At 44.4% G+C, this 23,180-nt stretch overlaps 1 protein-coding gene across 3 annotated transcripts; it reads left to right on the top strand.

Annotated features, from left to right (window-relative positions):
- The first annotated feature begins 6 nt into the window (after positions 1–6).
- On the top strand, positions 7–21,828 carry Dusp14 (dual specificity phosphatase 14). Of its 3 annotated transcripts, none has more exons than XM_004643000.3 (3): positions 7–126; positions 18,898–18,987; positions 20,523–21,828. In XM_004643000.3, the coding sequence occupies exon 3, from the start codon at positions 20,619–20,621 to the stop codon at positions 21,213–21,215; it is 597 nt and encodes a 198-aa protein (XP_004643057.1). In that variant the 5' UTR covers positions 7–126; positions 18,898–18,987; positions 20,523–20,618; the 3' UTR covers positions 21,216–21,828. The 3 variants fall into 3 exon arrangements, with proteins under 3 accessions (XP_004643057.1, XP_023558940.1, XP_023558939.1); XM_023703172.1 differs by having other exon boundaries at positions 20,456–21,828; XM_023703171.1 differs by lacking the exon at positions 7–126 and adding an exon at positions 1,600–1,701.
- The last annotated feature ends 1,352 nt before the right edge of the window (positions 21,829–23,180 follow it).

The following is a 23,180-nucleotide window of genomic DNA, read 5'->3' as shown; positions in this document are numbered from 1 at the left end:
GCGCGCGGCCCGCCCCGGGCGCGGGCGGAGAGGAGCGGGCTGGAGGAGGAGGGGCGCGCGGCGCTAGCCCGCAGAAGCCGGGAGCCGCGCCTCAGGACGGAACCTTGCCGCGAGCCCCGCGCGCCGGTACGGGTCCCGCAGGCCTGGGGGTCGGGGGAACGGGCGGGCGACGGGAAGAGACTTCGCGCTCTCTGGGGTCGTCTCGGGCGGGATGGGGAAGCCGGGACTCGCGCGACCCTCTTCTCTGGAAACTTTGCGTCGGCGACCCCACCTGCATCTGGGCGGTCCTGCGACCTCGAGGCGGGGATCAGAGAGGCCCGGAGCCTAGGCGCTCACCCTTGTCACTCCCCCGACCCGGGTCGCGGCGTGCTGCCCCACCGCACCTCCTCCGCTCCTGGCGACCCCGCCGCTGTCCGCCCCGCCGAGGCCGGCGGCCGCTGCTCAGCCAGCCGTCTGCATCCACCCGCGCAGAGCCCCAGCGCGGCTCTTGGCGTCTTGCAAAGGTTTTTGGTGCACTGATACAAACAACTGGACTTTCAGCGAGGCCAAGGACTCAACTTAAGTATTTCTCTGTGATGGTAGATGGCGTGCACAGCGCTAAGATAGGTCTGTTTATTTTTTCCCAAGTACTTCTGCTCTGAGTGAAGTTGTCTGCGTGTGCGTGTATTTTTTGTGTGTGTTGATGTGGTGGTGTTGGGGAGTTGCCTTAAGATTGTATAACTAGCTAGATGTTGCCAATGGTACCAGCCAGTGTTATGGTAACTGGGCATCCCGGAGGGAAAGGAAGAAGTGCCTTACACACGCAGTTTGGCCGTGTAGGGATTTTTCTGAGTGTAGGGATTTTGTTTTTTTTAACCACCTTGTATTCTACCCGGCGGGACCTTAAGGCATTTGGCATGTGTTAACTCGTTAGCTGTTCATTATAGTTTATAAGAGGTGAGCGGAGAGCATCACCTTCCCGTTTTACAGATGTAAAATCGAAGGCCAGTGGGCTGGTGATTGATTGTCTATGGATCAAGAGTTTTAAGCAGTTTCTTGGACTTCCTTCCCTTTATCAGCCCCGAGGAAGTACAGTATACTGAGTGTCGGGATGTCCTCTCTGGGGTTGTACAGATCAATTAAGTCAGAAGCAGGGGCCAGCGGTCAGCAGCTCCGTGCCTGCCACTCTGTTTTGCCGCAAAATTAAGTGACACCGATCAAGTCGCACCTTCTCTGCTAGTTTTCTACTCCTTAAAAATGCCGAGGTCAGAGGTGCTGTTTTCTTTGCAAAGTTCTGTGCTCCGGAGGAAGCTCCCGTGTCTGGAGCTGCAGTGTGGCTGTTGTGGCCTCATAAGGCCCTCCCGGTATCGGCTCCTTAGAAATGCGGGGAACGAGGCGCCCCCAGAGTGAATAAGCCACCGCCTCTTCTGCACCAGAGACACTGGGAGGATTGCTACGCGGCTGGGTGAGTGAGGATTGAGAACTCCCCGGAGGAGGGAGGAAGGAGCCCCGCACAGGCGGCTTGACACATGGGCCCCATTCCTGCCTCCAGCTCTGACTCACCTTCTGACGCTTGGGGGAGGAGAGATAGCTGCTTGGTATTTTTGGCGTTCTGCATAAAACAGGAGACAGTTCCCTTCATTCCAGAGTCTTTCCAACGTCGGTGTTGAACGTGTGTATGCTGAGTTCTCATCGGAAACCTTTCGTATTGTTTGATTGCAGGTATGAATTCCGTGATGTTCTTTCATAGAATGGAATAAGTGTATATTCATATAAAAATTGGCCAGCTGTGTAAATCCTGTAAGGCTTTAGCATTAAAACTAGCATTTAAAAAAATGAGCTTAAGGGAGGGAACTGTTTGGCATATTGTTTTGCAGTTGGGACTTTGTTTTCAGGCAGAGTGAAATAAAAGATGAGTTTTCCTAATGTTACAAGGAATCCTTTAATCATTATCTGTGTAAAAAAATTAAAACCTTTCATATAAGGGTTAAAGGCGTCTTTCGAATGTCTTTCTCAAAAGTAACTGCCCTGTATATCTTTCATTAGTTGGTGTGTAGCCTTCTAGACCTTTTCATGTCTATTTGCACAGTGAATTTTTTTTAACTGAAGTAAATTATTTTAATGGTAACTAGTTTTGTTTGTAGAGATTTGATGTCTGTCCAAAACAGCATGTTTTTTGTTTTGTTTTTCAGTTCAAGTGGTTGTAAAGTTTCATTAACCCTGGTGCCATGGTGGTATTTTGCAGGGCAACAGGCGAGTGACCACTTCATAAACAGTTTCAAAGTAATTGAATCAGTTTTGATCCTAGGCTTTCCTCGCTGGGGCAAATGAAAATTTTTCATTCAAGAAAATGTAGGACAAATGTGTTCCTCTTTTCTTTGCTTATAAGGAGGCATAAAAGAGAGTGAAAGGCAGGCAGAGTTGCTGAAGCAACAACAGCCAGGTATAAACTTACAGAGCTAACGTTTAAGGTAGTAGCTTTATTATTTATGAAAGCTGCACACAGATGAAGGCAAAGAAAGGAAAGAAAAGTGTTAATGGAGTTTAAATCAGTTATTTCAGGAAATGGGTGACTTGAAATTCATGCCAGCAGTTTTGGATTTATATGGTGAACATTTATTGAGGGCTTTTACCCTGCTCAAGGTAGTGTTACCTACTAGGGTTAGAAGGCAAACAAGGCCCTTGACTTTATGAACCTGGCAGGTTAATACTAGTGACATTCAAAGAGGAAATACTTTATTCTTTCTCTAGACTGACCAGAATTGTTACAACAATTTTGAATTCTTGGAAATCAACATAGTATATTATTTGAAAATGTGAATTATAATGTGAAAAAGAAGGTATAAAACAAATGGATAACTTGATGAATTATTTAAAAAAAAAAAAAACAACCAAGTGCAACTAATCATTTTACAGGTCAAGAAGTGTCCTTCCCTGTCCTTTTGCAAGGACAGTAGATACTGTCTTGTAACTACCCTGACTTTTGTGGAAATAATTTATTCTAGTTTTTTTTGTTTGTTTGTTTTTTTATGGAACCGAGAATTGAACTCAGGCCCTTGCGCTTACCAGGGAAGCGCTTATTCCACTGAGCTATCTTCCCGGCCCCTTATTCTTCTAGTTTTTAATCCCCTGAATATTAATCTCTAAGCAAAATAATTATGCTTGTTTTTCACCTCTGTGCAATAAAATCAGGTAGGTATTGTTTGAGGTCATATTTCTTTTAGTCAGCATCACGTATATTCATAGTACTCTGTGTGTTTGTGTGTTGTGTAATTGTTTAAATTCAAGCAGCCTGCTGATTTTAAAGACTCATCCACATTGTTCCCTGGGACTAGAGTTGGTTCATTTTTTGTGAGAACATACCACAAATTACCCATCTATTGTTAATGGACATCTGGGTTGTTCCTAATCTGAGGCAATTATGAACAATGCTGAGTTGGGTGTGTATTACTTCAGCCTTACCTTGGGATGCTTTTCTTCCCAAAGTGTCTACCAATTTACATTTCTTTAGTGATGTCAACCTTAGATTCATGATTTACTGTATCTGCAGTAAACCACAATATGCTTGGATATTTCCTAAACAAATGTGATGTGTCTCCTATCTCTGTCCTATCATGTGCCAGTATGTTTGTATTTATTTATATTTTGTTATATGACGTAGACTAACATAGTACCCAAATACCAGAAGTTGTTTTTCTACATTCTAGTTGTTTTGGGTTGATATGCCCAAGAGAACACTTGAGTTTATTTTGAAAAAGTAGATGAGTAGTTATAGAAAAAATAAAGTACTTAAAAAAAAAAGTCTAGTGCCTAGACGACTTTCTGAGGTCCTGAGTGAACCCTACCTGTGATGAAGGCTTGCCTTGTGCCAGCCCCGTAGATGGAGAGCAGTGAGCGTGTGATGTGTGTGGGAACTCAAGCCAGTCCTTGTGGAAGTTTGCTGAGGGTGACTCACATGCCCATGTATGCGCGTGGTCCCAAAGAGAGCAGAACACAGCTGCGGTCTCTCCCTCAGTGACATTTCTGAAGGAACCACAGCTTCTTTGTTGTAGAAACAGATGACACTTTTACAATCTTTGCTCTTTATTTTTCTCTACATCTTCTTTGCATGTGAATGTAGAAGTAATTTAGAGCTGTGTTTAATATAGAGAATGCTAGCTTTTCTTTTTTCTCTTCCTTCTTTCCGTGTGTGTGTGTGTGTGTGTGTGTGTGTGTGTTGCTGGAGCATGAACTGAGGCTCAGTGGATGCTAGGCACCCTCTCTATCCTTGCGCTGTGGTCCCAACTGAAGAATCCCTGCTTGCTGAATACACAGTTGAGTTGTCATGTTAGCTTTTGATTTCCCCCATTTGATTTTGTTAGCTGAATCTGGGTTGAGGGTGTGCACGAGAAAAGACAGGAGAAACAAGTAGGTCATCTCAGGACAGTTAGTAAATTCAGGTGTTGGTTAGTTACTATTATGTGCTTGGTTCTATATGCTGGCAGTCCATCTCTACCTTTACAGCAGAGTGTTACATAATTCTGTGGATTTATAAATACCCTGGGGGACACACCTTTTCTTAGTTGGAAGGGTGGTGGAAGAACACTGGCCTGCCAGGGATATAGCTCAGTGGGATAAGTGCTTGCCTGGCAAGAGCTTGGTCCTGAGTTTGATCCTTGGTATAGCAAAAAAAGAAAAAGCAAAAAACAGAACACGGCCTAAAGCAGGTGGGATTTGTAGTTTAATTTCTTCTATAAACATATAATAATACATAATTTTTTCATTTCTCAGGAAATGGCTAAATTATCCTAAGTTCTGTCATTTGTATAAATCAAAAATCTTTATTACATACTTTTTCAGATTCTCATCATAATTTCCTTTTTTCATAATTTTATTTTTTAATCAAATATATACATACATATATGTGTATATCTGTGTATGTATGTATTTGGTACACAGTCTCACTATGTAGCTTGGACTCATAGTGATCCTCCTGTTTTCAGCCTCCCCAGTGCTAGAATTACAGGTGTGTAGCACCGCGGGGGCCAGTGCAGCCTGTGGTGCTGGGGATCGAACCCAGGTCCCTGCATTCGCCTAAGCAGGCACTCAGTCCACTGAGCTATCTCCCTGGTCCATTAATCATAATTTTTAAAACCACATGTGAATAAATTAGACATTTTCAAGAAAAGATACCCATCATGGTAGGATTAAAAAGTATTGTCATAACCCATTTTAATCTAAGTTACAGGGTGGAGGGGTGTCATGTTGGAGTGCTTCCAGGAATACCAAAGTCATGGCCAGTGTGACCTGTCACATGGGTCCACCTGCCTCACCTCCACATTTCAGTTCTTGTTCTTACCCTGACAGAGCAGCCTTGTGTTGAAGTCTCAGTGGACAAAAGAACATTTTTGATATTCATAGGCTACCTTTGTTTCATCATTAATGACCTGTGGGAGCTTCTTTCTCTCTCTCTCTGTGGACACATGTGAAAAAACTTGAACAAAAGCATTAAACACAATGGAAGGCAAAGAAAGCAGAACAAGCCCAAACTTCACCTGGAAGAGGGACCTTACGGTGAACCTAGTAGAAGTTTTGAGGGCGCACAGGTGAAGATAGACCCACAGGGCTGGGCATGTGGCTCAGTGGTAGAGCTCTTGCCTACCACTGGGGGGGGAAAAATCAGAATGCTCTTGGCATACAGGTTACATGAAAACTTCAAGCTCAGGATTTTTCACTCAGAATTTTGCTTGTGTAGCCATTTGCTTGTACCTTTGCCAAGGTCTTGCCAGATCAACTTACCTGGCTCTCATATAGAGTCCTGCCAGGCACAGACCAGAGACTGGAGGGGGCTTGGGCTGACAACTATTTGTATTACTTAATTTTCTTGTATTAAAACTAATTTTTATTTTTAGAATTTGAAATAAGAAAATTACAAAGAGAACATCAGCCAACATCTTCACTCACTGCTCAAAATTGTTGTTCATGATTACTTTAGCCCTCTTATTTAAAAAAAAAAATTAAATTTAAAAAAAGGTTAAAGGACTAGGGCTGTAGCTCAAGTGATAGAGTGCTTGCCTGGTATGTGTGAGGCTGTGGGTGCAATTCCCAATACTGAAAAAAGGTCAGTTTTTGTCCTCACTGAGAAAACTACTCCCATGATTTTGATGGGTTTCCTTCCAACCCACTTAATATTGTATTTAAATATCCATATTAAATATCCATCTGGGGCTGGTGAGATGGCTCAGTGGTCTAAAGCACCTACTTAGAACAAGCTTAGCAAAGCACAGGGATCGCTGTTCAATCCCCCAGCACCACATGCCAGCCAGCCCCGCCCCCTGGTGGGCTAAGCTGGCCACACACACACACACACACACACACACACACATAAATGAATAAAATTTAAAAAAAAAATCCATATGTCTGTCTGTCTGTCTGTCTCTCTCTCTCTTTTTGGCAGAACTGGGGATTGAACTATCTCTTTATTTTGTATGTTGCTGGGGATGAACCCGGGGCAAGGTAAGCATGCTACCCACTGAGCTATGCCCCCCATCCTTTTTACTTTTTTTTTTTTTTTTTTTTTTTGCTCTAAATGCCCTAAGTGGTGGTTTGGCTGGCTAGAGTGTTGTGGGGATCGAACTACAGCAACCTAAGGCTGACAGCTTTGTGGAAGCAGCCATTTAAACAACTGAGCTAAGGCCAGGCCCCCTATCCTTTTTACTTTTATTTTGAGACAGGGTATCAGTAAGTTGCCCACATTGGCTTCAAACTTGGATCTTTCTTCTGTAGCCTCTCAAGTACCTGGGATTCTCTGAGAATGCAACCAGGCCCAGCCAAAGGATGGTTTCGTTGTTGTTGTTTTTCTTTTTTGTATTTTTTTTTTCTTTTTTTTGGCAAAGGTCTATAGGGTGTTCAGGGTCTCACTACTAGATGGGACTCATTTGATCCGCATGTTTACAGCCTCCCAAGAGCTGCGATTACAGGTGTGTGCCACCACGCCCAGTCTCAATTGCTGTCTTAGCTTGCACCAGGGGTGAGGCTGGCATGGCAGGCCTGGGATCGAACCCCTGGCCCCTGCACCTGCTTGCAGGTGCTTCCGCTGAGCTATTTGGCTGGCCCTTGTTGTTTTTCAAACAGGGTCTCTGTGTAGTCTAAGCCAGTCTCAAACTCCTGATTTTCCTGTCTTGCCTCCAAGTGCGAGGATGCACTGAAATGGTGATTGAAACTGGGTGTGGTGGCACTCACCTATAATCCCAGTGCTTGGGAGGCTAAAATCAGAAGGATCACTACAAGTCTGGTCTGTGTAGTGAGACCCTGTAGACGCTGTACCAAATACATTAAAAAAAGACATAGAAATTTCAGCCAGCCTTCCTTTTTTTATTTTTATTTTTTATTTTTTCCTGGCTCAGCCTGCCCTCAGGGCAGGGCTGGCATGGCTTGTGGTGCCAGGGATCGAACCTCAGTCCCCTGAGCCTGCCTAAGCTTGCCTAAGCAGGTGCTTTAGACCACTGAGCTATCTCGCTGGCTCCATAGCTTTCATTTTATACTGGGAACAGAATTTTTTCTAGACTAAATGTTATAAATCATTTCACATGATATTTCCTGTTTCTCAAAGGTGAAGAAATAGTGTATCATGGAATTTCACTTGCTTGTGATCAACTTTCAGCCTATGATGATCCAAAATAGGAATGAGATGCCACTGCCTTTGCATTGGATTGTATCTTAAATCCAAATCATTATTGTAACTATTATTTGAAAATAATCTTTAAAATATCCATTTCTTGGGGCTGGTGAGATGACTCAGTGGTCTAAAGCACCTACTTAGAACAAGCTAAGCTAAGCAAAGCACAGGGACCGCGGTTCAATCCCCCAGCACCACATGCCAGCCAGCCCCGCCCTCTGGTGGGCTGAGCTGGCCACACACACACACACACACACACACACACACACACACACAAATAAATAAATAAAATAAAAAAAAAATAAAGTTCTTGCCAAACATATAAATTCTCAGGTTTTCATCCCCAGTAATTCTGGTTAGTCAGGTCTTTGTTAGAGCTTAAGAGTACTTTCTGCGAAGCAGCTTAGGTGATTCTGATGTAGGAGTCTTCCAGATGACACAATAAAAAGAAACTTCTTTAGCACACCATGATGACTTTATATCTTCATCATTTCAGCCAGGGGTTGGCAACTGTTTTCTGAAAAGGGGAGATTGATAGATGTATGTATGTTTGTTTTGTCTTGTGCTTTTGAGAGTTTTGCTGTGTAGTCCAGGCTGGCCTTGAATGCTTGCCAGTCCTCCTGCCTGCCTCAGCCTCCCGAGTGCTGGGATTACAGGCATGTGCCATCCTGCCTGTTCCTACAAATACTTGAGGCTGTATGCCATACAGTTCCTGTTGCACCTAGCTAGCTTTGCTGCTCTTGTGAGAAAGTAGCCTGCCACAGTTAATATGGTGCTGACCTTTGAGCTTCATGTGATGTTCATGTGCCATGAGGTACTGTTCTGCTCTTCTGATTTCTTTTCGAGCCGTTCCCTCATTTGGACGTGTCTAAATGATACTCTAAAGCATGTGGAGTACCAAAGCAAGTGATGGTCATGTGGCCGTTGTTAGTTGATTGGTGATTTGAACAAGAACAGAGGCCACTGCCTTTTCTTATGGGGTGTGAATAGGAATGTAGGAATGCTATCCTGTTTAGTGATAGTCTTCTAAAGGGAACTGTGTATATTGTCTTGTTTTTTAAAGTCATAGTTTTTCAGGAGATAAAGTAAAGGGAATAAACAGGTCCCCTGTCTTTTGACTCCTGTTGCGCTGAAAACATGCTTCCTCCCCTAGCCATGGGGCAGCTCTAGGATGCCCAGCTGAGCTCCAGTTGCCACACACCTGCTGTTCTGCTGCCACAGAGCTGCCAGTTCATCTCACTCTGCTCAGAAACTCTAGGGGATTTGATGCCTTTGATTTAGAAAGAAAGATGGGAGATTACATTATCACCCCTTTAGCATTGATGTTAATTTGGTACAAAATCAGCCTCTCTTCTGTACATACCCACATGGGGAATTGGCTGGCTGAAGTAAAGAGGTCCTTGAGGGATGTGATGGCGCTCACTGTGGGGATGTTAAGGCCTCTGATGCAGCCAACAAAACATCAGAAGGTAAGGAGAGCCCAGGATGATTACTAGCTTCTGGGGTATTTTCCTGTGTACTTAATTTAGAAATTCTTTTTCTGGTCTTCTTTAAAGTAATAATGAACAGTTAGGGTCCTGAGCTCTTATGAAAACACCTGCATTTTCTAGTGCTGCTTCTCAGAGGACAGTAGTGACTGAAGCAATTTTGAGGTTTTAGTGATGGCTTTTAAGTACTTTGCCTCTACAGGTGTCTACTTATGTAAATCAAAGTTTGCTGCTTAAGAATCTGTGATTCACATTTAATTTTTACCACTTACTTCTACATTTTAAAGTATGATTTATATAGGCTGTTACACAAACTGATTTCCTTTTATCCCAAAACAAGCATAAATATAATTGTCATTTGGAAGCACTTAGTTCATTTTATCAGTTTTTCAAATCCAAGCACTAGCAGTTTAGGATATTGAGATTAATATCTAGGTTATACATGAAGCATAAACAGACTGGCCTTGTTTCTTACTTTCTCTTTGCAGTTCCTATTCTGTTCTTCCAGGGAAATGTACGTTTTGGTAGTCTTTAGATTGGTTGGTTGGTCTGCTGTCCTCAGATGGTATGGCTAATCAGTCAGCAACAGATGGCCTGTGGCTAGGCATGGTAGTGCATCCCAGCATTTGGGAGGCTGAGGCAGAAGGTCACTGAGTTTGAGACCAGCCTGGACTATGTAGTCCAAGACCCATCTGAAGTACATAAAACAAAAAGCAAAACAGATGGCTTTTGGAAGGAGGGCCTAGTTGCAGAGGCGTTATAAATTCCCTGTGTAGAGTCTGGGAAAGCTTCTTAACCCCCATTTACCTCTGATCCTCATCTTGGATCAAAGACAGCAGATTGATGCTGATCCATGAGGAAGGGCTAAGCATGTTCATGAGGTTTAAACAGGGCAGGTGCTCAGGTTGGCTTCAGCAAGGTCAGGGCAACAGAACAAGGCAGATTAACTGAGTGTGTACGCAGGTCACCTGGGATCTTGTTAAACTGTGGAATCTCATTTTGTCAGTGTTGGGACAGTGCCTAAAAGCCTGCATTTCTGTCAAGCTCCAGGGATGTCAACGCTGCTGACATGGGCCACACTCTGAGCAGTGAGGGGCAATAAAAAAGGGCTTTAATGTTCCAGTTGGAATCTGAAAATGAGGAGGCTCTTAAAGGGTCAGAATGGCAGTGTGTTTTAAGGGTTTGGAGAAAAGGCATAATAGTAGTCTCTGAAGCACCTCCTGCCCTGCTTTGGCCGTGGTCGGAATGGGTGCTTCAAACAGGCACGTGCTGGACAATGTCCCTTAGTGTGGCAGTTGGAGGTGGTGAAGCCTTTAAGACCTGGGGTCTAGCAGAAGGTGATTAGATCCCTGAGGCCATCACTCTCAGAAGGGATTAGGGATTAATGTTGGTCTGGGAGTAAATCTCATGAGAGAACTTGTCACACAGCAGCAAGACCGACTGTGTTCTATTCTCTGGCTTCCTTCCCATCATGACTGCTCCCTTTCATGGGCATTCCTACTCTGATGCTGTCCACCATGTTGTGATGTAGCCAGGAGGGCCCTCACTAGAAGCTGAAGTGATGATGAAGCTGCCCAGTCTTACCCTGTCTCAGCCTCCAAGTGTGTGAGCCACATTTGTGTGAGCATTGCTGGAATTGAGCCCAGGGCCTCATGAATGCCAAGCACACACTCTGACTGAGCTATACCTCCAGTGCCTCTTCATGCAGTACCAAGCCCCATGCATCTTATAACTACAACAGAAAATGGACTAACCATATCACTTCTCAAGGAAGAGTTCAGTTTCCCAGAACTCTTGACTGATTTTCACTTTGCGTTGATTCTGTGCTTTCTCTTTGCTTTGCTACACTATTTGTGCTAATCATTTGATTCACTTAATGTTAGTGTGTCTCTTGTTGTTACTCAGTTTTTATGTGTGTGTCATAAACCATCTCCTTGAGGTGATAAAATTCTAGCATTGTTATGTGACTTTGCTATCCTTGGTCTAGTTAAAGTTGCTACACAACAAAATTTCAAAACTCTGGTGTAAAATGACTATATTAGGCTTACAGATTCCTGCAGGAATAATGGGGACTGTTTGTCTCTGCTTTTCAGTGTCTAGATCCTCATTTGGGAGACTGAGAGTCTGGGGGTGACTTGGTGGCTGGGATCCAGAATCAAATTGAAGCATCTTTACTTATATCCAGTGATTGGTCTTGGCTTTCAGCTGGAACACACACACACACACACACACACACACACACACACACACCCGCCTGTGCTGTGTTGGGCTAGTTTGGGTTTCTTCATAGCATGGCAACTGAGCTCCAAGGGAGAATCCCAAGAGACTAAGGTAGAAGCACGTGATGTTTATAATCTTACCTCTTTCTACTGAAGGTTGTGGTAACTACAGAGGTTTTTCCAATTTGAAGTGGAGGGGACATCAGTCCCATTTTGGATGGGAGGAGCATCGAGATTGCATTAGAACAACTACATGGGGAGGGAGAAGTCTTGGCTGTCTCTGACAACAGCAGCAACACTAAGCAGAGGGAGCATGGCGTGCACTCAGTAAACTGTTGTGTGAATGTGTGATAAAAGTAAGCACTCAGTTGAGTGAGGACCATATTGATTGATTTCTGGGGACTGAACCCAGTGCCTTCAAATTGAGCTACATGGCCAGCCCTGTATTTTTGTCTGTCTATCTTACGGAGGTCTCCCTAAGTTACTCAGGCTGGGCTTAAACTTGTGATCTTCCTGCTTAAGCCTCCAGTGGACTGGGGATTGCAGGAATGCACCACCACACCTGCTGAGTGAGGACCAAAATTAAAAATTTAGTTCTGGATGTGAACAGATTAGCTCTTTGTACCAAATGAATATGTAATTTCATCTTTCTTTTTTTTCTCTTTTTTTGGAAGGAAAAATAATTTTATAAAAGTAGAAATAAGCATTTACATATTCTTACAAAGAAATTTAGAAATCTAACCATATACAGAATTGTAACAAGGACAGACCTCCTGTGACTTTTTTTTTTTTTTTTTCTTATTCTTTGCCTTTTTTTGTTTTCTTTTCTCTTTTGGGTACAGGGTCTTGTTACACAGCAGCCCAGACTCAGTGATGCTCCTGTCTCAGCTTCCCCAGCACTGGGATTACAGGTGTGCACCACCATGTCCAGTTTCGGTGGCCAGCTAGGTGGGGCCAGCATGGCATGTGATACCAGGGATTGAATCCGGGTTCTTATGCTTACCAGGCATTCCCTTAGATCACTGAGCTATCTCCCTGGCCCCATAATTCATCTTTCACAGTTACATAGTATCTTTTCCCCGACTCTACCCATTCTGTTCCAACATGGAAGATTCTCTTGTCCCTCCCTCCCCACCTCTCTCCCTCCCTCCCTTCCTTTTGCTTCTTGAGATAGGATCTTGCTCTGTAATTCAAACTGGTCTTAAACTCACTATGTAGTGTGGGTAACCTCAAACTCATGGTGATTCTCCTGCCTCAATCTCCCAGATGCTAGGATTACAGGTGTACAAATTCATGCCCAGTGTATGAATTTCTCATACTGAACTACATTTTTCGTCTTTTTTCTTTTTGGTAGAACCAGGGATTGAACTCAGGCCCTTGTACTTGCCACAGAAGCACTTATTCCACTGAGCCATCTCCTCAGCCCTGTCTTTTCTTTTGTTCATTCATTCTTTTTTTTTTTTGTATTTAGTACAGGGTCTACAGGGTCTTACTACATAGATCAGACTCCTAGTGATTCTCCTGTTTTCAGCCTCCCATGCACTGGGATTGTAAGCATGCATCACACGCCCAGTCTCAAGCTCCAGCTCAGCATGGCTCGGGGGCAGGGCCGGCACAGCCGGTGGCTCTGCCTAAGCGGGTGCATTAGTCTGCTGAGCCATCAGGCAGCCTCTTCGTTTTAGTCTAGGTTGCCCCCAGACTCACTATGCAGCCCAGGCTGGCCTCATAGTCATGATTTTCCTGTCTCAGTCTCCTGCATAGCTGGGATCACAGGCTGGTGCCACACTGTCCACTGAAACTAAACTTCCTAAAACCTGTATGGTTATGTCACTGTGTTGGCATGCTTTTTCCTGTTCTCAAGTGGATGGCTTGTTCCTGCCTCTGGGCTGTGGCATGTTCTACATCTCCAGCTGAGTAAGATCTTGAAATGATCGGCCTTCGTCAGGCTTAGCAAGTGCTGTGTCCATATGAGGTCATCGAAATGGTCAGCTTTGTCAGGACAACGTCGGTAGTTGTTTGGTAACGTGATATACTGGGAGAACATACAGTAATCCGGAATCTTCAGTTTTGTGTGTATCATATGTAGTTTTACTCATCCCAGTACACTGCTATATTAGGTAATTAATATGGAGGGAAAGACAAAATTACTTCACCTCCAAGTATAGGATGTTGAGGTGTTTTAGCCAAATTCCTAGAGTTTTTAGGTGACTGAGAATAATTTTATCTTATTCTTCATTTTACTTGAACATGAATACCACTTGATATTTAACTGAATTCTATTTTTGAAGGAGGAGAGGCTTATTTTGACTTGTGTAAACTGAATTATATTCTTTTTTTCTGAATTATGTTCTTCATGTTCATGTACCGTATTGGGATGGCTAAATTGTTTTTCTGTAATGGGAGAGTGCCACACTGTGATTTTTTTTTTAAATTATTTATTTGTTTTTATTTATTACATTTATTTATTGTGTGTGTGTGTGTGTGGCCAGCTCAGCCCACCAGGGGGCGGGGCTGGCTGGCATGTGGTGCTGGGGGATCGAACCGCAGTCCCTGTGCTTTGCCAAGCTTGTTTCAAGTAGGTGCTTTAGACCACTGAGCCATCTCTCCAGCCCCCACACTGTGATTTTATTTTGTAAGAGTGATCATTTTAACTTTCTCTCCGGTAGAACACATTTCTGATTTAATAATGAAAATGAACAAGCAAAGTCCTAGTTATTTATGACAGTTTAGACTAAAATTCTTCATTTAGAAAAGAGGACATTTAAGTATTCTTTTAAAAAGAATAAGGCTTTTTTTTTTTTTTTTTTTTAAAGAACTAGGTAGACATGTAGTGGTAGGAGAACATGTGATTCTAAAAGCTTTTTGAGTATAAAAAAGTAACAGTGTAGACAGTATTTCCTCCGAAATGCCTAAAGCTAAGAATATTCAATCAGATCATTTAAAGTCTAGCATGATGGTGGCCGTTTTCTGCTTGTTCATCAAGAGAAGAAGAATCAATAGTTTCAACTGCCGGCCTGTGGGCACGCGTGCCCCTGGCCGCCCGGCCGCCCGGGGGTGGGGTGGGTTATGAACATGAATATGTGTGACCCCAGATAGTGATTCTCAGCCCTGTCTCACTGCTGCGGCTTGCCTTCCAGGGCTGACCCGCTGGTAGCTGTCCTTGGAGCTCTCCAGGGCAGGGAGAGCTGTTGTCACTAGCTTGTCCATTATCAAGGTTACAGGCCCACTGGACAGGCACTGATTCTATACTGTTTAGCATTTGGTTCTTGACACTATTCAGAGACCAGCATCATTCCTGACATTTCTTTGAACTCAGGCCCTTGCGCTTGCCAGGGAAGCACTTATTCCACTGAGCCATCTCCCCGGCCTCCTCCTGACATTTCTTGTAGCTAGTTTTGAAAAAACCCCAAGCAGATTCTTTTTTGGTTTTGTGATGATTGGGTTTTCATGCCATCGTGTGACATGTACCTCCCTCTACAAACCCAGTTGTTCCCCTCCTTCCCTCCCCTGTACCAGGGATCAAACTCAGGACCTTGTGCTTGCTAGGCAGGTGATTAAGCTGCTGAGCTATCTCCCTGGCCCCTGTACCTCCCTTTCAACCATGTTATGTGAGTGTGCTACCCATCTGATGTGGGGGGAAAGCCAACAAAAGCCTCCATCCTTCTGGGGTTACTTCAGGACAGCCTTCTGCATTTTATCCCACCCCCATTCCATTCCCTTGGCCAGAAAACATCTTTTCTTTATACAGAATTGTGGGATTCATTTGCATAACATTTCTGCCTTCCCCATTCACCTCTCCAGCCCCCTTCCCCTTCTCTAATAGTCTCTCCCCAAGAAAACGTTTCCCTCCAAGAAGTGCATGCCGCTGCTGAGCAGCGTGGGAAGGCTGAGCTGCGCCATGGACAGCGGCATGGGAGTCCTTTAGTGCTGTCCATGTAGGCCGTGTCCAAGACCATTGTGCTGCGGGGCTGTTCTGTCCACTCAGAGCATCATGCAGTCTTTGATCCTTCAAATAGGGCCTACTGCTTCTAATATCTCTCCTTTCTCTCTCTGGGTACACATTTACTGAGTTGGTTTCCATGCACCTATGATGTAATGCCCATGGGTTTTGTCTGAATTCTTTATGATCAGGTTTTGCTAATCTTAGAACTGGACTACACTAGGGCTTCTTGTGCCCACTGGGGCCTGCTCTTTGCCAAAGCCTCTGTACTGTGAGGAGGGCTTTCTGTGTGCTGAAGGGTATATAAGCTGTGGCGTAGTTGCTCCTGGGCATTGGATGAAAATAAAGCAGTCATCTTTCCCGTAAGTGGCATTTAAACCTGTTCTTAGGCAGATGCACTGACTCCTTTCCTGTGCTGCATGTGCCAGCTGCCTTGTAGGGCAGATGACAGGGACACAGCTGCCCCTCACAGTCCCACAGAGATGCGGGACATGTTCTAGAGGTGGAAGCCCAGAGACCATGGGTCTTTTCCTCAATTTTTTACTTGTCTTCTCTGAAGTCACAACTATGTCACCCTTTCTAAATTTGTATTTCTATTTTTTTTTTTTTTTGGATGGGGGTCTTACTATGGGGCTCAGGCTATCCTTGAGCTCCCTTTGTAGCCCAGGTTAGTCTTGAACTTGGAATGATCCTCCTGCCTCAGCATCCCAAGTGCTGGGATTATAGGCATGTGTCACTACCTCTGGCTAGACTTGTATTTGTACTCTGTAAAGGGGCAGGGGCCTCTCAAAGGAACATCAGTAATCCCTGCTCTGTGCTCTCCAGCAGAAGTTGTTTTTCTAAAACTTGAGACCAGCTTTGGCATTTGAAGCAGGTCTGCTGGCAGGAGGCCGGCTAGCAGCAGCAGGGATGGAGCATCATGTCTGTCTCTCTTGGATTCTGCCCCAGGGACTCACAATCTGTTTCCCTGTAGCACAAGCACCCTGTCCCTGTTCAGCGAGTGACAGGTAACAGACGCAGTCGGGCCTCCAGCCCTCTGTTACATGGCTGCAGCCCCCAGTGAAGACCTCTGCTGAGACTCAGGCCAGTGAGCCCAGGCAGCCTGAGCAGCAGGGCGGGCGGCTTTCCACACAGCAGGGTTATTTGCGAGGACACCAGCCCTCCTAATTAACTAACCTATTTGGAAATTTGATTAACATCTTTCAGATTTTCCACATTGCGGATAAGAGTCCCCAGCAGTTGGAAGGCCTAATTTCATGTATTTCTACAGTGACTTTGCTTTTTATAGCGTTCTGCCAGGGAAAAGACTTGAAAGTGGCAGGACACTGTCCTGTCTGGCGGGAAACACTGTGCACCTCACAGCTTCTCCCTTGTCCCGTGCTACATCTGAAATGTTTCCATGTGGCTCCCTCCTTGTGCCTCCTCACCATGAGAGCTCACTGAGCTCTGTACCTCATGTGTGACCTTGACCTCAGGTTGGAGTCCCAAGAGCCTTAACCTTGGGGGAGGCAGTGTTGGGACGTGGCAGCCGCCAGGGCCTCAGTCCTGAACCTGGCGGTGCCTCCAGCACCAGATCTGTGGTGCTTCTGAGCCGCCCCTGAGCAGCTACAGCAGCACCGCCAGGGTGCGCTGTGGAGCCCCATTGCAGGCTGCTGGGCCGGCAACTGGGGCCCAGGACCCTGCACTCTGACTGGCCCTCCAGTTTATTCTCATAGCGTGAGCTTGCACTCTAATGATAGGTGTATTTAGGAAAAAAAATTTGGGGCGGGGGGGGGCAGCGTTGGAGATTGGAACCATGGCCTTGAACATGTAAAGGCATGAGTTCAGTGGCACAGGGACACAGCTGCCCCTCAGTCCCCCAGAGATGCAGGACGTGTTCTAGAGCTGGAAGCCCAGGGATCATGGATCTTTTCCTCATTGTATTTTACTTGTCTTCTGAAGTCCCACTGAACTAACACCTTCTGCCCCCTTTGAACTGTATTGTTTTTGGGGGCAGTTAAGACGGTTTCACTGTGCAGCCTAGGTTTATCCCTGCCTTAGCCTCCTGAGTGCTAGAATTATAGGGGTTCTTTTTTGAGGCAAGATCTTACTGTGTTGCTCAGGTTTGCCTGGAACTTCTGACCCACACACCTCAGCCTCTCCAGTAGCTGGAATTGCAGGACCATCTATAAACTTTTAGTGTGTTAAATACCACCCAGGTCATGTGGTATGGCCTCCAGTCATAGGTGTCTAATCAAGAAAAGGGATGTCATATCTAAGCAAAGGCCTGTATATTTACCCATAATATCTTTAAGATAGAAATAGTCCAATAACCATCAATAGATGGATGAATAAATTATATGTTTACACAATGGAATACTATCCAGCATTAAAAAGAAATGAGCTACTGATATATCCAAGATCATGGATGAATGGCAAGTTACACTGAATGAAAGCAGACCAGAAAAAACATATTGTAGAATTCCGTTTATATAAAATTCAGAAAATGCAGATTAGCTAGGCATAGTGGTGTACACCTATAATCTCAGCTGCTTGGGGGTTAAGCTGGAGCATTGCAAGTTTGAGGTCAATCTGAGCAGCTTGCAACGTATTTTAAAAAAATTTAAAGTGTTGTGATATTTTATATATATATATGTATATATATACACACACACATATATTACGTGTTATATATATTACTTGGCTAGTATAAGTGAAGGCCTGAGCTTGATCCCCTAGTGAGGCTGTTTAAAGAAAAAAAGCAAACAAAGTACAAACTATAATGACAAACTGATTAATAGTTGCTAGGGAATAGGGCAGAAAGCAAGAAAGGGATAGATTATAAATGAACATGAGATTTAGGGGAGTGGTAGACATGTGTGAGACCATGGTATCTTGGAAAAATACGTATTTATGTTAAGACTTGGCAAGTTATATCCTAGCTCAGATTATTAGTTCTTATGTCATTTACATTTCAGCAAATTGGCAGGAAAAACTAAAGTGTGATGCTTACCTGGGAAAAGCAGGGACCAGGTGGGAGCAGACATTCCTGATGGCACTCCTAGGTATCCACATCATTAAATTGAGTAAAATAATAGGGTCAGCGTGAAATTGCCAAGTGTCCTTCTGAACACCAGCACTGTGGCTGCCTTCAGCCCTGCTGTCCACGAGGTTGCTGCACTGCCGTATCCAAAGACATCGCTCCTGGCCATGCCCCAGTGCCCACAACCCTGCTGGACCTGCCCTCCGCCGAGGGTCATGGTCACGCGCACTGCTTCTTGGTTAGCACCTCTGCTCACTGTGGGGCTGCCCAGTCCCTTGCACTTGTGAGTTTACTGAGGGCACCATGAGGGCACTGGCTCAGCTTTGCACCACTCAAAGGCCCCAGGAGCGTTCTGCAGTGCCTTGCATTTCATTGATGTGCTCTGGTCTCTGAAGCCCCTTTGAGAAGTTTGTCTATTCTGTGCAGTCTAAGTTGTCATTAACAAAACTAAGACTTAAGTTGATATTTCTTACTGATGGCATTTTTTTTTTAAAGTGAACATGAGAAATCTAGTGTATCTACTTCCTAGATTTATTCTACACTGTATTTAATAGAAAGCTGACTGGCCGTGTCTTTGCTTCGTCTTCCTGCAGGCGTGCTTTGTACCTCCTGTGGCCGGTATCGCTTACCTAGGACTTTGTGGCTCCAGACAAGGGCTTCGGTGTTCACGGCCATCGCAGCAAGTGAGTAGCTGCAGCCCTGCCTCTGCACCTAATTCCTGGGGATATTCTTGACTAAAACCATTTCCAGCTTCCCTGTGGTTCCCAGGTGTGCGTAACACATTCCCCAATGGTGTAGACTATAAAGCAGCAGTACACCTTTTAGAGCTTGCAGTGATACAAACAGCCTGCTGTCACACGGGTCCTAGGTTCACCACCACTGCTGTAAAGTGTTGTGATTTTGTAGTGAGAGAAACTGCTGTCTGAAATCTCTGCAAACCAATTTTCCTTTTCTGTGGCTACTAATGTAGACACTTTATAGTAAAACACTGAACTAATGAGAAAATGTGGACTTCAAATATTGAAGGAAATTATTTTTAATTCCACTGTATATACAGAACTAATGGGATCCATCTGGGAGCTTAGAGCTGGCAGACTCGGGGCCAGGTCAGGTACTTACAGGAATGAACTTTTAAGACCTTCGAAGTACTGAGATTATTTCCATGGAAATGCCACAGCACATTACTCAAATTTAATTGGTCTTTGAAAGTATTCACACATCACAAATACGATAGAAAACAGCTGTTTTTAAATGTGTTAAGATGACCTGGCTTTTTCACAGTTGATCCAATTCAGTTTTAGTACATAAAGACAGTTCACTAACTCTATAGCCTAATGGGAGATAATTTTTCCATGTTTATAAGATCTCTGTCTGTGGACCAGCCAGATAGCTCAGCAGACTAAAGTGCCTGCTTATGCAGGTGCAGGGCCTGGGTTTGATCCTGGGCAGCACATGCTGTGCTGGCCCCACCCCAGGGCATGCTGAGATGGGGACTGAGACTGGGAATGATGGTGCGCGCCTGTAATCCCAGCACTTGGGAGGCTGAAAACAGGAGGATCACTACAAGTCCGATCTGTGTAGTGAGACCCTGTAGACCCTGTGCTAAATACATTTTAAAAAAATCTGTCTAGAACTAGGTTTACGAAAATACAGCCATGTGGCTAGGTGAGTAGACAAGAAATGTATTATAGGAAGAGTAAAATTTCTGATTTCTTCTTAATCACCAAGGAATACCTCCTCCCACCTTTAGTAAGAGTCCCTACAGGACTGTCCTACAGGAACCAGTTGAATATGTTTCTGTTATTAACTTTTCTAAAAATAGGATGACAATTTCCACTGAAGAGTTTAAAAAACAGGAGAGCTGAGTTTCACACTTGATTTCACATATTGAGGGCTTAGCCTTTCTTTTTTCTTCCTCTAGGTAATGTAGTTCAGCCTGGCCTTGAATTGACTGTGTAGCTGAGGCTGGCCTTAAACTTGTGGTAATCCTTCTGCCTCAGCCTCCCAAGTGCTGGGATTACAGGCTTGCACCACCCCCCTGGCATTTAGGCTCCTTTTCCTAACAACTGATAGAAAATGACTGGCTCTGTCCTTGAGAATATACCCTAATTAAAGAAAGGACTTTCTAATCCTTTCGCCTTCCCATTTCAGAAACACTGCAGAAGGCTGTGATAAATCAGTAGCATTTGAAGCTCTAACACTTACCTGTGTTGTACAGGAAGGAGACGAACGGCACCTTGAGATTCTTTGGTGGAGGACACTGAAACGCTCTGGTTCTGGACCTGACGATGCGAGTGTGATTGCTGGCTTCTTCATGAGCTCCAGAGGTCACAGTACACTACCACGGACTCTCATGGCTCCTCGGATGATTTCCGAGGGAGACATAGGAGGCATCGCTCAGATTACCTCCTCTCTCTTCCTGGGCAGAGGCAGCGTGGCCTCCAACCGGCACCTCCTCCAGTCTCGTGGCATCACCTGCATTGTTAATGCTACCATTGAGATCCCTAATTTCAACTGGCCCCAGTTTGAATACGTGAAAGTGCCTCTGGCGGACATCCCGCATGCCCCTATTAGACTGTACTTTGACACCGTGGCTGACAAGATCCACAGTGTGAGCCGGAAGCATGGGGCTACCTTGGTGCACTGTGCTGCGGGGGTGAGCCGCTCAGCCACACTCTGCATTGCTTACCTGATGAAATTCCACAATGTGTGCCTGCTGGATGCGTACAACTGGGTGAAAGCCCGGAGGCCTGTCATCAGGCCCAATGTGGGCTTCTGGAGGCAGCTGATAGACTACGAGTGCCAGCTTTTTGGGAAGTCAACAGTTAAGATGGTACAGACGCCTTATGGCGTAGTTCCAGATGTTTATGAGAAAGAGTCCCGACACCTGATGCCTTACTGGGGGATTTAATGCCACCAAATCCTGCATCAGCAGCCCCTTGAGCAGTACCAGCATCTGCTATACACCATCTGCTCCCCTCTTCCTCTTTCTTTTCAAATGGTTGACTTTTGGTTTTCCCTCAAGTGTTTTTACACTTGGTATTCAAGTTTAAGAGATAGTGAGGGGACATAAGGGGACACACATTTGCTAGTAACATTTTTAAAAACTAGCATTTTGAAATAGTGTTTATGAAAATCTTTAACTGGCTTTTAATCATTTTTAACAACTTGACAGTTTAACAAACTGGTTCTGCTCTCTTTTGAATCCCATGCCTTTTGGCACCATGGCAGGTGCAGGAGGTCAGTCGAAAAAACTCGCTGAGTCCTGATAACTCCTTAGAGACGAGCTATGCCCAAGGCTGCTAACCAGCCACAGAGATGCTTAGGGGAGATCGACACCAGCTTCAGTCTCTACTGGACTAGCCCTTTTTCCTTTATTTAGTAACTGTAAGTTAAAATAAGTAAACCTTTATTATTTAGTTAATAAGTAATTATAATGAAATCCACTGCAAAGACCCTCTTGAAATCAGTGTGCTCCAGGATTATATTAGCATTATTTTTAATAAATATATGTGCTTAACATAGAACTTGTACTAATTTCATGGTAGGAATGTGCATGTATGTTGATGGGAGAAAGATGCTAATCACTACTAAGCTGGCTCTCAGAACAATTATTAGCCTTACTTAAAATAGACCCCAGCTGAATCATTTAATGTTTGCATCTTTGCAGATGGGCAGACATTAATATTCACATGTTGGAACAGCGGGAAACTGTGTAAGCTTTAAAAGAAGTTCTGTGTGCAGTTTTCTCATGAGGTGGAGTACACTAAAAGTACCACATCCCTCATCAAATTATTTTTTAACAAGTGTGCCTCTGCTCGGCTCTTCACACACAAGAATGTTCTAGTCTAAATCTCAGTGTATGTGGTGAGCAAATGAGCAAGTGGGTTGGGCGTAGTGGTGCACACCTGGGACCCCAGCACTCAAGAGGCTGAAGCAGGAGGATCACCAGGAGTTTGAGGCCAGCCTGGGCTACACAGTGAGTTCAAGGCCAACTTGAACTACAGAGCAAGAGTGTATTAAAACAAGTGATACAATGGCTTTCTTTTTTTTTAAACTTCGGAAATATCACCCAGTTTCTTGTTCCCCAAAGTCTGGCAGCATAGTCCATCGGGGACAGGGCAGGAATTTATGGCTTCTTCTGTTTATTCTTCCTGGAAACTACTGGGTACCTACTGGGATGCCCCTTATTTAGATAGGAGAGCTGCCTGGAGCCTGCACAGTCTGGCGGGAACCACTGTCATAGTACTGCTCTGCTTTATTTGCCCGGAGGGTTGTGGCTTACTTATCATTGAATAATTTTCTACCTTTATAGCCTGTTTTGGCATGAGGCCATAAATACTGCCAGTAGTTACCTGTTTAGACCAGTTTAACTTTTTTCAATACTACAATTTGAACTTGGGGTCTGTGCAAGCTAGGTAAGTGCTCTACTGCTAAGCTATATTCCCAGTCCTTTTAATTTTAAATTTTATTTTTCTTATTTTTGAGGCAGAGTCTTGCTAATAGCGTTTCCCAGGCTTGCATTGTTTTATTTATTTTTTTTGAGACAGGGTCTTACTACTATGTAGTTCAAGCTGCCCTTGAACTTACTGTATGGCCCATGCTGGCCTCAAACTCAGGAATCCTTCCTCAGCCTCCTGAGGGCTGGGATTACAGGAGTGCACCACCATGACTAACTGAACCTGCGTTCTTCCTGTCTCACTCTCCCAAGTACCTGGGTTTATAGGCATGTGCCACTACATACGATTTAGACGATCTTATCTTCCAGATTTACCTTCGGGCAGTGTACTTCCGTTTAAAGTCTGCCTTTTCTGTTGTGTACCATTTGCACACTTGTAAACACATAACATTATTGTCTAAGCAGGAAATTTAAAAA

This window comes from Octodon degus, unplaced genomic scaffold (assembly GCF_000260255.1).
Source record: "Octodon degus isolate 3935 unplaced genomic scaffold, OctDeg1.0 scaffold00164, whole genome shotgun sequence".
Taxonomy (NCBI): domain Eukaryota; kingdom Metazoa; phylum Chordata; class Mammalia; order Rodentia; family Octodontidae; genus Octodon; species Octodon degus.
Note: the sequence above shows the minus strand (reverse complement) of the source record. Positions and strands in the feature narration are given on the sequence as shown.

Excerpts from the sequence above, each read along its gene's own strand:
- Dusp14 (XM_004643000.3), top strand. The coding sequence starts at position 20,619 with ATGAGCTCCAGAGGTCACAGTACACTACCACGGACTCTCATGGCTCCT.